The sequence below is a fragment of the Pleurodeles waltl genome, chromosome 12, assembly GCF_031143425.1.
Source record: "Pleurodeles waltl isolate 20211129_DDA chromosome 12, aPleWal1.hap1.20221129, whole genome shotgun sequence".
In the NCBI taxonomy this organism is placed as follows: Eukaryota; Metazoa; Chordata; class Amphibia; order Caudata; family Salamandridae; genus Pleurodeles; species Pleurodeles waltl.
Window position 1 is genome coordinate 55,069,052 of NC_090451.1, and position 15,700 is coordinate 55,084,751.

General features: G+C 44.4%; 1 protein-coding gene across 1 annotated transcript in view; it reads left to right on the forward strand.

The window, feature by feature from the left end:
• Positions 1-15,424, forward strand: part of REX1BD (required for excision 1-B domain containing) — a 55,025-nt gene extending 39,601 nt beyond the window's left edge. The window contains exons 5-6 of the mRNA XM_069216338.1: positions 13,443-13,531; positions 14,984-15,424. Coding sequence (XP_069072439.1) covers positions 13,443-13,531; positions 14,984-15,056 — 162 coding nt within the window. The 3' untranslated portion in view covers positions 15,057-15,424. The remainder of the gene's footprint in view (positions 1-13,442; positions 13,532-14,983) is intronic.
• The last annotated feature ends 276 nt before the right edge of the window (positions 15,425-15,700 follow it).

Below are 15,700 nucleotides of genomic sequence, written 5' to 3' on the forward strand. Positions count from 1 at the left end.
GTGAATATAGGGACCAGATTGCACAGGGTGAAATGAGTCTTCCCACCATCACACGATCTAAGAGGGTCTCCCTTGGGGAAAGTTTTGAAATGAAGCCAAAATGTGCATCTAACCGCTCACTTTCCCAAAGAAATGTGTTAAAAACATTCCCTTTAACCCCTTCGCTGCCAGGCCTTTTCCCCTCAGGTGCCAGGCTGCTTTTTGGCTATTTGGGGCAGTTCGCTCTTAGGCCCTCATAACTTTTTGTCCACATAAGCTACCCACACCAAATTTGCGTCCTTTTTAACCAACATCCTAGGGACTCTAGAGGTACCCAGAGTTTGTGGGTTCCCCTGAAGGAGACCAAGAAATTAGCCAAAATATAGCGAAAATGTAATAAAAAAAAAAAATGGGGAAAAAGGGCTGCAGCAAGCGGCTTGTGTTTTTTCCCCTGAAACTGGCATCAACAGAGGGTTTGCACGGCTAAAATCACCAGCTTCCCAGCTTTCAGGAACAGGCAGACTTGAATCAGAAAAACACATTTTTAAACACAATTTTGGCATTTTACTGGGACATTACCCCATTTTTACTATTTTTGTGTGCTTTTAGCCTCCTTCCAGTTAGTGACAGAAATGGGTGTGCAACCAATGCCAGGAAGCTAAACATTTCTGAAAAGTAGACAAAATTCTGTATTCACCAAGGGGTCATTTGTGTAGCTCCTGCAAGGTTTTCCTACAGAAAATAACAACTGAAATAAATAAATATTGAAATTGAGGTGAAAAAAACAGCAATTTTTCTTCACGTTTTACTCTGTAACTTTTTACTGCGATGTTAGATTTTTGAAAGCAATATACCGTTATGTCTGCTGGACTCTTCTGGTTGCGGGGATATATAGGGCTTGTAGGTCCATCAAGAACCCTAGGTACCCTCAGCCAATAAATGAGCTGCACCTTGCAATGGGTTTTCATTCTATGCCAGGTATACAGCAATTCATTTGCTGAAATATAAAGAGTGAAAAATAGGTATCAAGAAAACCTTTGTATTTCCAAGATAAGGTGTTGAGAAGCAGTGGTTATTTGCACATCTCTGAATTCTGGGGACCCCATACTAGCATGTGAATTACAGGGCATTTCTCAAATAGAAGTCTTTTTTACACACCGTCTTATATTTGGAAGGACAAAAAATGTAGAGAAATACGAGGGGAAATAACACTTGTTCTGTATTCTGAGTTCCCCCAAGTCTCCCAATAAAAATGGTACCTCACTTGCGTGGTTAGGCCTAATGCCCATGACCGGAAACGCAACATGGACACATCGCATTTTCCCAAAGAAAAGTGACGTGTTTTTTGGAAAGTGCCTAGCTGTGGATTTTGGCCTCTAGCTCAGCCGGCACCTAAGGAAACCTACCAAACCTGTGCATTTTTTAAAACTAGACACCTGGGGAATCCAGAATGGGGTGACTTGTGGGGCTCTCACCAAGTTCTGTTACCCAGAATCCTTTGTAAACCTCAAAATTTGGCAAAAAAAACACCTTTTCCTCACATTTCGGTGAGGGAAAGATCTGGAATCTGAGAGGAGCCACAAATTTCCGCCTACCCAGCGTTCCTCCAAGTCTCCCGATAAAAATGGTACCTCACTTGTGTGGGTACGCCTAGTGCCCTCGACAGGAAATGCCCCAAAACACAACGTGGACCCATCACATTTTCCCAAAGAAATCAGAGCTGTTTTTTGCAAAGTGCCTAGCTGTGGGTTTTGGCCTCTAGCTCAGCCGGCACCTAGGGAAACCTACCAAACCTGTGCATTTTTTAAAACTAGACACCTAGGGGAATCCAAGATGGGGTGGCTTGTGGGGCTCTCACCAAGTTCTGTTAACCAGAATCCTTTGCAAACCTCAAAATATGGCAAAAAAAACACTTTTTCCTCACATTTCGGTGTCGGAAAATTCTGGAATCTGAGAGGAGCCACAAATTTCCTTCCACACAGCGTTCCCCCAAGTCTCCCGATAAAAATGATACCTCACTTGTGTGGGTGGCCCAGGTGCCTGCAACAGAAAAAGACCAAAAACCTGGAGAGATTGAGGGAATAGCACAGTGAGTTGATAAGCACATATTTTTCTTTTATATCTCTTAAGACTGACTCTGCTTTGGGGACCCACATAAGTGAGGTATAATTTTACTTGGGAGACTGAGAGGAACGCTGGGTGGTAGGAAATGTGTGCGGTAGCAGTGATCCTACAAAGAAAAGTGAGGAAAAGATGCTTTTTAAGGAAATTTTGAGGTTTGCAGAGGAGTCTGGGTAAGAACATGTTGGGGGATCTACACAAGCCACACCTCCCCGGACTCCTTGGGTTGTCTAGTTTAAAAAAAATGTCTGGGTTTGGTAGGTTTCCCTAGATGAAGGCTGCAACCGGGACCAAAAATGTAGGTGCCCTCCCCACCCCCCCCCTCCCCCCCAAAAACACAGGTAGTTTTGTAATTGTGAAAAGAAACGCACTTGGGTTATGTTAAAAAGACCCCTCACCCATCAACCAAGTTGGTGGCATGCTTCACATCGGGGTCCCACCTGAGACACCTAGCGTGTCACGGGTGTGCTACGATGCCTGATTACAGCGCAACAGGTTTTGTCATTTTTATCACACATACTGGTTGGATTTGTCACGAGGTTGAGTGATGGTTCAGTAGATCAAAATAAATTAACGAGAGATTTCCCAAAAATGAAATGCACTGTTAATGACAGAAAGGCCAAAAAACTGAACCAATGACTCGCAGCTCGTGAGCTGTAAAGCCGCAACAAGGCACCAACCGCTTTACAGTCTATTCATACACCTTTCATACATGACATGCACAAGACCATTCACGCCGCCAGCCACGGGCCCAGCACATTACAACACTCGCATAGACAGACGGCGCCCCTCAAGGGCCCATCACTTTCATACACCCACATGCCTGATACAGCAATCACACCAGCTGATGGGAGTGTGTGGACTGGCGTTTGTCTGGCACCGCCAGCCAAGTGCCACTCCACGCACACCGCCAGCCAATCTCCACTCCACACAGACCGCCAGCCAATCTCCACTCCACGCACACCGCCAGCCAAGCGCCACCCCACGCACACCGCCAGCCAAGCGCCACCCCACGCACACCGCCAGCCAAGCGCCACCCCACGCACACCGCCAGCCAAGCGCCACTCCACGCACACCGCCAGCCAAGTGCCACTCCACGCACACCACCAGCCAAGCACCACTCCACGCATACCGCAAGCCAAGCACCACTCCATGCACACCGACCATCACTTTTTTGTTTGTTTTTAAACAACAAAGAAACCACTAACTAATTATAAATAAGTACAAAACTACAAACACAAAAGCTCTTACTGAATACATGACAGTAATGCCAACAGTGATACTGAACATATGAAAATATAAAATGGCAGGTTACGCTCACGGTAGTTCCTAGAAATTCTTCTGTGTGTGGCAACTCCTGAAACAGCTTGCCACACACAGCCCAGGCTTTGAAGGACAGTCCGGACAGTACATCCGGCTTTCCCTCCGGATACCTCTTTGGGCACAGACTCTTCATTTCTTAGCGGGAAAGTCTTTTTTGGGAGTGGGAGGAATCTGATCAGGAAATTGGCGATCTTTCAATCTAGCCACATCCTCCACAACTGCTACTCTAGGAACTCTTGCATGATCCACCATAACAAGGCTCTCTCTCACTGACTACTGAAATTTAAAAATGTCATCCTTGACTCAGGGGAACAATCCTTAAACACAATAAAAGCATTAAAAGTTGCTAGATTGAACAAATGAATAGCCAACTTTTTATACCACATGTAAGACTTGCGAACAGCAGCGTAGGGTTCCAACCTCTGATCTGCTCTACCAGCACCACCCATGTGCTTATTGTAATCTAAAATGCACACAGGTTTGTGCACTTCAGCAACTTGACCCCAAAAAGCCACAGGTGAAGTACTCTCATCATGGATGGTCGTTAGCATGTACACATTCCACCTGTCTACAGATTTCAGAGCTAGCAGCTCATCATTCCACAAGGCACTGCACTGTCCCCTCTCAAGTTTTTTTTACAGACAAGCTCCCTTGGATAGCCTTTCCGGTTAGAGTGGATTGTGCCACAAGCAACAATGTCCACTCTGAACAACTCCTTGAACAACTGAACTCCAGTGTAGAAGTTATCTACATACAAAAGGTGACCTTTATTAAACAGTCGTCTACCAAGTTCCCACACAGTTTTCTCGCTAACTCCAAAAATGGGCGGACAACTGGGGGGGTCAATACTGGAATCCCTACCAGTGTAGTGCCTAAAAACTAAACAACCCCTGAACAGGACCAAAGACTCGTCCACACTTATTTCTTTGCCTGGCACATAGACCTCTGAAAACCGATCTACAAAATGATCAAGGACAGGCCTAATCTTAAAAAGATGGTCACAATCAGGGTGATCTTGTGGCAAGGCTAAAGCATTATCAACAAAATGCAGCATCCGAAGAAGAAACAAATACTGATTACGAGTCATCGTTGCAGGAAATATAGCTGTTGCCATCAAGGGGCTAGTAGACCAATAAGAAGCCAGTGACGGCTTCCTTATCAACCCCATCAAAAAAGTCAAACCAAGAACTTTTTCATCTCTTCCCAATTTGTGGGAATCCAATGGGTAGCTCTAGACTGAGGCCCAGGTCTGGAAGCGTTGTCCTTCAAATACTGCTCTGCATACAAATTAGTCTGCTCATCAATCTCTTCCAAAAATACATCGTCCATAAACAACTCAAAGAAATTGACAGGCAAAAAAAATTCCGTATTTACTGAACACCCTGGGAGACTAGTAAAGGCAGGCAACTGTGACAGCTCCATGTTTGTGGCAACCCAGGTGTCAGGTCTTCCAATGGGAAGCCTTTCAGCCGCTGGCTGCTGCACCATTGGCACATCAATGTCCTCCTCGAAAACAGGCCCTTCATCTGTACTGAGAGTGGCTTCCTCACCAGAAGACTCCTCTTGGACAGAAATCTCACTGCCAGAATCTCTCTCTTCCTCCTCTGCCTCAAATGCAGAGTCCGTCTCATAATCAAGGTCAGACGACTCAAAAAGCATGCCAACAATCTGCTGAGCAGTCACTCTGCGGCTAGCCATGATCCTTTCTAATAAGTGTAACGTGGCAAATGCACCAACAACAACCAGCACTGTCTAAACTAAATAATAAACAAAGTGTGGCTTTATCACAAAGAGTTATGTACTCAAAAACTATACCACTCACTTGCCTGAAAAAGCTAGACTCACCAGCAACTAATCTGCACGGACACAGCAATCACAATTATATCCCACTAAAAGGAAAAGCATATTAGACATAAGACAACACAAATATCATTGTGCACAAATCTAAGGACAATTTCACATACAATCCTGCATTTAGTACACCACCTACAAACATGTCATTCATGCATGGCAACAATACTCCTTTGGAGTAAATTTACTTACCTAAAACCTGCACCTATGCAAACCGCAGGTCAACCACTGCCATAAAGAGCCACAGCAGAAGAAGCAAAAGCTTTGAACTAGAACAAAAAAAAACAAAAAACTGTTATAATCACACATGCAAATACTTCGCCAGTTGAGAAACACCCCACAACCAAACAGTTAAAAATGTTTCCTGGTGTTTAGTGGTCTCTGGGGCAGATGGGCCTAAAGAAAAACTGCCCAAAAGTGTTTCTCCCCTTGTCCAAGGGGCCGCCCCCCCACAAAAAAACAAACCACACAACATCCCTGGTGCCATCGTGGCTTCTGCCCCCCCCCCCCCCCCCCCAGAGCAGAATGGCTTAAAAATAATGAGCCAGAAACTGTGTAAAATATTATTACCCATTGGGGGAGCGGCCCTTGCCCAAGGGGCTGCCCCCACACAAAAAACACAATCACACAAAGAAAATCCCTGGTGCCTAGTGGATTCTGCACCCCTTTGGGGACAGATGGGCCAAAAACAAAAACGCCGATCTGCCCCCAAGGGAGGCAGAACTGCCCAAAAGTGTTTCTCCCCCTTTGGGGGGCAACCCACTCACAAAAAACAAAAAGCAGCACATCCCTGGTGCCATCGTGGTTTCTACCTCGAGCCCCCCCCCCCCAGGGGCAGATCGGCTTAAAAATAATGAGCCGATCTGCCGCGGGGGTTGGGGGGCAGAAATGGCATAAAATATTATGCCCCACTGCACAAAAAACATACACACACGCAAAGAAATCCCCTGGTGCCTAGATAATTCTGGGGGCAGATGGGCCAAAAAAATAAGGCTGATCTGCCCCCAAGGGAGACAGAACTGCCTAAAAGTGTTTCTCCCCCTTTGGGGGGCAACCTTTGCCCAAGGGACTGTCCCACCCACAGAAAAACAAACAAACAGTAACACATCCCTGATGCCATTGTGGCTTCTACCCCCTGGGGGCAGATCAGCTTAAAAATAATGAGCTGTTCTGCCCCCCAGGGAGAGGCATTAACGGCATAAAAGATTATCCCACGTTGGGGGAGTGGCCCTTACCCAAGGGGGATCCCCCACACAAAAAACACACACAAACATAATCCATGGTGCCTAGTGGGCATTCCTGCTGCCCGATCGCATCGTGATCAGGCAGCAGGAATGCTAGAAGAGGCATAGAGGGAAAGGAAAACCCTTTCCTTTCCCCCGATGCCTCTTTTGAAGCAACCCTCCCCCCCCGGGCCGAGGAGAAACCTACCACCTCTTCTCAAGACGTGCTGGAAGCAAATGGCTTCCAGCGCGTCGGGCTACTCCTAATGATGTCCGTGCGCAATCGTGTGCTGATGTCATTAGATGGGGTGGGGGTGGAAGGGGTTCCCCTTCCAGCCCTGCCTGGTAGGGGTGGGAGGGAGGCCATCTAGGGGGGGGGGGGGGGGGAACCAGCGCTTCCCCAGAGGGCCCGGTGCAGGACGTAACGGTTATGTCCTGGGCACCTGAGCGGTGCTGCCCAGGACGTAACCGTTACGTCCTAGGCATCCGAGGGGTTAAAGGTCTTTGTGTAGGGCCACTCCTGAAATTCTACACTAACTAAAGATTTGCAAAGTGTTCTATTTGTCCTATGTGCATTCAGATGTATCCCTTCTAAAGAAAATTTCTGAAAATGTAAGAAACGGTTCATTTTGCAGTACAATTTTCACTAAGAGTTGCCTTTTAATTCCACCCTTACTTTTTGACACTTTTTGTCCTACACAGAATATTAATTATATACTACAGCAGAAAATAAACTTCAGAGAGGCAAGGAGGAAACTTAAAAGTTACACAAGTCTTACAATATCAGAGCTCTCAGTCAGGCTGGTCATATCTTACACACTGAAACAGCAGAACCAGGCCACACACATCTTACAGGCTCAGGTGAAAGCAGACTAATATATCAACAGTTTTGCCTTAAAAAGCTCTGGTGTACAGATTATGACATGCCTCCACAGAAGTCATCAAATAGCCACAATATTTGTGATAATGCACGAAATATCGTATAGCATCATCAGTGGGACCCAAATAAGGATGTGTTAGGACCCAAATATAATTCTCAAATATTTTATAAGTTCCTCCTTTTGTCCCAGAGATCTACTTACTATGAGAAAACACAATTTAACTCAAAATACACGTCTGACAGACTGATGCAACAGCTGTTGAAGACTGTTGAGAGGGATGCAAGTCTCAGTAGGCCTTGTTGCATGCCAGAGCATCAGAGTACTTCATTGAGATGCAGGCGATGGAGCTCGGAGAAATGGTATAAAGCCACTTGAAACTAGTGAGAGTTCCCCCACTAAACTGCTTGACCCAGCAATAGCATGATAATGCTGTATTCAGGACACAAGTCCTAAAAAAAAAAAGAAGTGGGGGGACTAACCAAGTAAAGCAATGTGCATGCCACATCACAGCGCTTGACATCATGCATGACATTACGGGAAGTGGCATCATGACTTCACAGGAAGTGACATAAGAAGTGACATCAGATCTGAAGACCTTGCACATGTTTAGCAGGTCTATCATTACTACATTTGAGTACTTTACGAGATGTAATAATGAAAGCTGATCACTTCTTAAGCGTGTTACTTGAATTCCCTGTCTAAATGAATTAACAGCCAATGGGGATAAAGGCTGGTGTATCACTAACTACAGTAGATAAACCACTAAGTGCTACAAGCTAGGCACACTAGCTGCTCCCAAAAGGTTGTCACCCACATTTAGCAGCAGACATATCTCATGTTCTTATTCTTGGCATAATTATATCTAAACCAACCTCACATTCACCAGTGCAGTCAAAGGATAGCTGTCCCTCTAATCAGTACCACCAGAATACCCACAAGCATTCATCCATCACTTTTTCGTATATTTCAGTGTGATTTCACTAGTGGCATTATCAGCTCGGGGGAGCGCTCAATATTTCTAAGTTCATGTTTTCAAACTATTACTTTTAAGAGCTGCAGTCATGTAATCTAAAGTACTAAGGTGAAAAGCTTCCACATGTTATAAAAATACACTTTTTAAAAAGTCTGAAGCAACTTTATCATTTTTTTATATAACTTTCTTTACATGGCAAATATTTTCATGGCTCTGCTCATGTATGCTCCTTGAGCCATACCAGACCCTTTGCTCAGCTCTTTCTGTTAATATAGTGGCCCACCCATCAATACTTAGTCTACAGTGATTTGATGTCACTGTTGCTGGGTTGATCAGATTTTCACTATCAGGCCAAGACCTGACTTAAAAATGATTAAGGGGTGTCCCACCCCATCCCCCGCCCCCTGAAGCTACGTCCCAGGATTTAAACATTTTTGTTGCTTTGCTACTGCTTTGTGTGTAATCTTTATAGTATAGCAGTGCTGGAATTGGAAAATCTGTACTTTGGGAACCTATAATTTGGGGGTTAAGGTGTGGCAATGGCAAGGGGTGGATTCACAAGGGGGGTAGTCATGGAAAGCAGCCTGACAGTCAACGTCTACATTTAAAAAATAATCTGCTACAAAAAATTGCTAACACGGAGAAACATGACAGTAAATCTGTTCTGTCTTAATTGGTTGCAAAGACAACATTTTAAAATATCTTATTGGGGTTAAGGCACCTGCTGCAGAGATCTCTGTGTCCAGTAAAGCTCTTGGAATATTAGTAACAGTAAGATAACTCTGGTGGTTAATGCACTTGGTGGAGAGATCAAAGTTTTATCTAGTTCCAGTTTTGACTCAAAGTGGCATAGAGAGTAAATGTGTTTTCTGCAAAGCACACCTTGTTAATACAAATTACAGATTTTTATTTTAAGTAAAGAGTTAAGTGGATTACTGATCATTTTGTTACTTGTAGTTTATAAATTGCAACCCTTCTAATATAGCACAGTGATCTATGAAGGACATGTGACTCCTACAAATTGTAATCCTCACTATCTGTAACACATCCTCAAATTGCATAGTTCCCTATGTTAATCCATCACTAATCCTTTTTTGGGTTCCGGAGTAGCATGCTACCTGCTGAAAATGTGATGCCCTGTTTGGAGTAGTAAGCGCTATATAAATACAGTTACAATTCTGCACATTGATTTACACTCTTGTATGATTTATTGTCAATTTAAATTGTGTGATGTAAAGCATTCAGACACCCTACTTGCAGTGAGAAGCACAATTAATATTAAAGAATTAAATTAATAAAAGTGTTTTTTTTTTATTTTTGTGAGTGTAAATACTCGTCCATATCAATACATCCGACATTCTTAAAATGTATGCATGTGCACAGCAACTGAGCAAAGTCAAAAGCTTGCCTTCAAATGGTATCTTCTTTTAAGTACTTGTGAAAAGATAACCTAAGCCTTTGCTTCCTCAACATTGTGTTAGCACTTAAGTGTGGGGTCAGATAGCTCCCAGCCAGGATCAGTCTGAAACAACAGGAGAGCTGATGGCCCATTAACTTCCGTTTTTGTTTTTGGCCCAGCTGGAATCTTAAACATGAAAGCAGTGCCCTTCCATGCTTGCACGTTGCTGCTGTGAAAGGAAACCGAACAACGTGCAGGCGCTGCAAATTACACCGTGACAATTCCAACATATTATACCGGGGCCCAACTTCTTGGCAGGGAGATGGCGTCCACCCTGTGACAAAAGTGGGTGCACGCTGTCCACCTGGGTGTACCCCTGACTTGTGCCCTGGCTATAATGCATTGCTGCTCGGATTTTATAGATTGTCTCATGCCAGCTTGGTTCATAGGATACTCTGGGGGTGATTCTGACCGCGGCGGTCGGCGGTCGCCGCCTGCCAAGCGGTTCCTGCCGAAAGACCGCTCCGCGGTTAAAAGAACGCGGCGGTCATTCTGGCTTTCCCGCGGGGCCGGCGGGCGACCGCCAGAAGACCACCGGCCGGCCCAGCGGGAAAGCCCCATCAACAAGGAAGCCGGCTCAGAATTGAGCCGGCGGAGTTGAAGGGGTGCGACGGGTGCAGTGGCACCCGTCGCGATTTTCACTGTCTGCACAGCAGACAGTGAAAATCTTTGTGGGGCCCTCTTACGGGGGCCCCTGCAGTGCCCATGCCATTGGCATGGGCACTGCAGGGGCCCCCAGGGGCCCCTCGACACCCCATACCGCCATCCTGTTCCTGACAGGCGAACCGCCAGGAACAGGATGGCGGTATGGGGTGTCAGAATCCCCATGGCGGATTCCCATGGGCAGCGGAAAGTCGGCGGTACACCGCCGGCTTTCCGCTTCTGGCCGCGGCTGTACCGCCGCGGTCAGAATGCCCGGCGGAGCACCGACAGCCTGTTGGCGGTGCTACCGCCAACCTCCGCCCTGGCGGTAATTACCGCCAGGGTCAGAATGACCCCCTCTGTGTTCCCATGCAATCCTCAATTCTTAAGTGTCACCCTGCCAAATGTATTTATATAATTAAAAGTTTCTGCATCAGTAAATCCACATTCTGGGATCTCAATCAGTCTGTGTAGATAAATAAGCCATATCCAGCACATGGATCCGTATGAGAATGGGCAAGGTGACATGAGTCTTTTTTCTATTGAGCTATAGTGTCCGTGAGTACTAAGTTATGCGACGAACAAACAAACAGAGAGAATCTACTGCAATATGGAAGCAGATTGGCATGGCAAAGGCCTTGTTGTTTTCTCTGGCATCCTCTGTGTGCACAGCTAAATAAATTGGCCGCTTTGCGGTATGTTTTACCACAGTCAGTTCTTTGCTGACATGTGTTGTGGCATGTTTGTCAGAAGAAAATGGCCCCCTTGGCGCTGGCTGCGTGTAGGCTGTCACGAACGATGTAGGGTTTGTGGCAGGGCATAGCAGTGCTGCTGGGAGAGGGTGGAGGCCGTGTTGTTCCCTGGCAGTGCTGCCTACTCACCACAATGGAATCCAAACAATGCCATTTCAGGGATAAGCAAAAGACGAGGATAAACATTTATTTTTCTAATTTAAATGTTTAAAAATTGCAAGGAGTCATGTTGGCCAGTTGAATTCCACTTGCTTGCTTTTAATAGTCAATGAAAGAAAATTGGGAAGATTCTTCTTTCAACACAGTCTATAACGATCATCTTTTTATCACTCAATAGAAAGGTATTATAATTAGCTTAAGCTCTCAAAATACATTTTCCTGTTCTCTAATATAAACCCTTTTATTTTTAGAGAAATAGCTTTTACCCTGTAAACCACAGTGTACACGATGGATGAACACTATGTCCCTATTTCTGAAATCTCTGAGCTCGGAACATGATATTGCTGTATGGCTCTTTAAACGATAAGTAGCTAGTTGTTGGCAACCCTGTTATGAGAACTTTTGTGCCTAATGTGCATAGGGTTCCTGTCCAATAGAGCCTCTATGTAAGGTCTAAGATCAGATGCTAAAGGTCAGGGTTGCTTTTCCTTCAAAGGTATGAGCCAGATCCATAAAAGGTTTTAGGGTTAGTTGTTCCCCTGCACCAAGCAAGCCTTAGGATTGAGAATTTGTTGTCAGGACATCTTGCAACATCCCTTTGTGAATCACGGATGCAGCAAAATGGGTGCCTGCTGCATGACTGCCCCAGCCCTAGAGCACTAGGGAGTATTTATCGGTAAAAAGGAGTATTCATGGGTAAAAAAACAATCTAATTGTGCATGTGCTACACTTTGAGTTTGTGAATTGACTCGTGAGGATATATCTACGCAAGCAATCTTGCATAAAATATCGTAATAAATCTGTCTCAGTATATCCTTCTGTCTATCGGGGGATATGCATGAGGTACTTCGTTTTTATGGCTACAACCATACCTTTATTGTAACATAACTCTTTTGGAAGCAGTGGGTTTTAGCCCCCTTTTAACAAGCTGCACCACAGTGTCTTGGGGCCCTCTGATTCAATGGGTGCTTTTGAACGCAGTGGGAAAATGAGGATGTGGGATCAACAGTAAGCTGCGACCATCTGGACAAAAGGTCTAAGACCTTGATACTGAGAAGAGAACAATGTGTTGATATCCTTATCTAGCATTTATCTGCAAGATTTAACAAACACACTGAGGCATACTTCATAAGGAGTAAAGCAACTGAACCAGTGCAAGGTGTTTGTGGTCAACCGTGAATTTTCTCTGCATGTCAAGTGATCAGTGACTTGCAATCAGAAGGCTGGGCTGAAGAGGGGCTGTTCTACTGATTAACCAGCACATTCATTTTTTAATTTTGGTTTAGTGCTTAGGACAACAGAGTATCGCCTTTGACTGCTTTGTATACAAAAACCTAACTCTTCTCTCAATCCTTGACTTGAGGCATGATAGCCTCTCCCACTTGATGAGCACGCCTTCACATAGGTTGCCTCACTTTTCTCAAAACAGCTGCAGCTTTGTTATGCCCTGCTGCATTTGTACTTCCAAAATCGCGTGATAACACTGACCCATTGCTGTAGTCTGAATTCCAAATGTAGATCTGCAAATGAGTACAAAGAGAGTTTTTTCGTGGTGTTTATTCTTATAAATACTTTGACGTTCTGTAACCAAAGTGTGCTTGTGTGAATGAAATCTATATCAACTTTTTGGGAAAGTGGATTCAATAATTGTTAGTTGATAGAAGTGCTTTTAATATTATTTTTAGTATTTACATATTGATGACTTTTTCTCTGAAAATTCTACATGAATATGTGTATTTCAGCTACGAACAATATTTTGGCTGTGATCCTTTTTTTCTTGGCCATGCACCTTGTCTCGGCCCAAGAATGCTCATGGTTGGAACACTTTCCACCCCAGTCTACGATCACTGTGGTTCCTAAAGCCCATGTGCTTTGGCTTCTTTGTCCTCTCTTTTCCGCTGTTGATTGTGAAAGCTTTGGGTGCTAATCTTTGGTCTGCGCAGGTCTCTGGTTAGAGTCTTATTTTGTCTTTTCCCTGGGTACAGGCTGCCTTGGCATAATGTTATATTTGTGGATTGTGTGTCCTTTGGGTAGTATTGGTTCACTCTTCATCAGAAGTTTGCATTTCTTGGCTTTCAGACTGCCAGACTGCAGATTGCCAAACAGAACGTGCTGGATCACCCAGGGACAGAGACATATCAAGAAGAAGTTCAGGAACTAAAACACAAGTAGGTTGGATACCTTCTGACATGTTGAGTTCTGTATGTTATGTGTATTTGTATAGCACACTGTCACCACAAAGGTATTCTGGCCCTGGTAGATGGTTATATCACCACAGTGTACTCACATTGTTGGGGTCAGATCTCTATCCACAACTATAGGCATACTGTACATCTGGTTATTGTTGTTCATGCAAAATGAAAAGGTCCCATATCTTGCTCACCACTGCCTGATCGATGATACTAGATGTTTGAAACAAATACCATTAAAGCATCTCCAGAAGGGTCGTACCCAATAAAGCATAAACAAAACCAAAAATGACTACCACTTAATAACAAGAAACTAATACTCCAGGCCAGTCCCGTCCTCACAGCAAGAAGAGAGACTTGTTGTTATGGATAAAGCTTAAGGCACTAATCTTATTTTTTCCAGCTCAGCCACTCAAAAAGATTATTCTCTTTTTCCTTCACCATGGAGGGAAGATTTAATGATGGCAGTCCGGGATGATGGGTTTGATATCATGGATTGCAGATGTTGTTTTTTTGTTTTTGTTTTCGGGGCTGGTACTTTGTTAGTAGGTTGTCAGGTGTTTGCAGGTGGCACTTGGGGCAGGGAAGGGATTTAGCTGGAAGCTCATAACAAGTTTTAAAGTAGTTTGCATCCTTCATTTCAGTTTTTGGACCAGTTAGCACTTGTAAGTATTGCCCCATATACATTGGGAGCTTGGCACCTGTGAAAGATTAGAGAGTACAGTGACTGTACGCATCAAGTCAGTTGGCCTTTGTCTTACAACCAGGGCCTGACCGTACCTATTGACCAGCTAAGTGGTTCTGGTTCGTAAGGCAATCACTAACCTTCAATTTTCCATTACAACTGTCATCCCTTTAAAGAACATGGATTATAATGGTATCCATATTTTTGGGAGACGGGTCTACTGGTCCATGCAGGAGTCTGTACCTAAACAGATGGCCGTGATCACCACAGTGCAAACTTCAAGCCTTACTTCTGAGAATACAGAAAGCAGGCTGACCACATCCTGTTGCAAAGAGGGATTTTGCTAGGGTGCTATTTTCACATTGGCACTGGGAAGACCATGTGATAGAATTTAGCAAAGACACTGTGTCACATAGCCCTTGGCCACCTTCCTATATATGTCCCTTTAATTTTACAAAGTGTAGGGTACATCAATAAAAAACAGAATGCATAAATTGGCCTTGCTCTCTGTCGCTCGCTTCCTCCCTTCTGTCTTCCTGTCGGTAACGCAGACCAAACAAAGCCATTGCCTAGGGCACTCAGTAATTGCGTTTGTTTAGAGATGCCGAATATGCAGTGCTGATGAGATCTGTGGCATAATGTGGCTTCTGACAGGGTGTTTCATAAACAGTACCTAAAGTTATACATTCCAGCTGATGCAGCCCATGTGTCTTTTATTTATACTTTCCATCCATCCATTTTTCTAGGATAATTAAAACCATTGCAGCAATCAGCGAAGTGCTGCAGGACTTTAAGTACGATTCGGAGGAGGTGGAGTGACGATCACATTGCGGAACTTGCAGATGGCTTAAAGTGGGCTAGAAGCAAACCTTTGTTTGGAGAAGCAGCTTTTCGTAGAACTATTTCATAGGTGGTCTTCATGTGGCCCGTTTACTGCCCCTTGATGTAGTAAGCGCATTTTCTTGTCATGTCTTCTGCATCTCATGAATATACACAACATCGTGCAGATTTCTGGAACAGATGATGACGACTATGTTGACAACGAGATCTGTTGATGGAAGGAAGTTTCTACAGCTTTGCTACCCTTTGTGGAATGGAAGAATATCGGGATCAGAAATGTTTATGATAACATTGCAATTATGAGCATTCCGTCTTGGACAAAATAAAATATTTCCTTTGTCAACAAATTTGTGTTACTCATGCAACCAACAAAACCGGGTTGAATGCTAAGTAATGGGGTCCTTTGCATGAGCTATTGGTACCTGAGATATATCAAGACACCTTAAGAGATTGGCATGAAGTACCAGAATAGACAGTGGTGATGATAGGTATAATGAGGAGCCACGCACTGTCCGGAGACATTTTGTGGACGTGATGGTGGTACTGTGCATCATGGAGTCCGAATTTCTACCCAGTTACTCATAAGTTCTCTTTTGCTCCACCCATATCAATTCCCCTCTTTT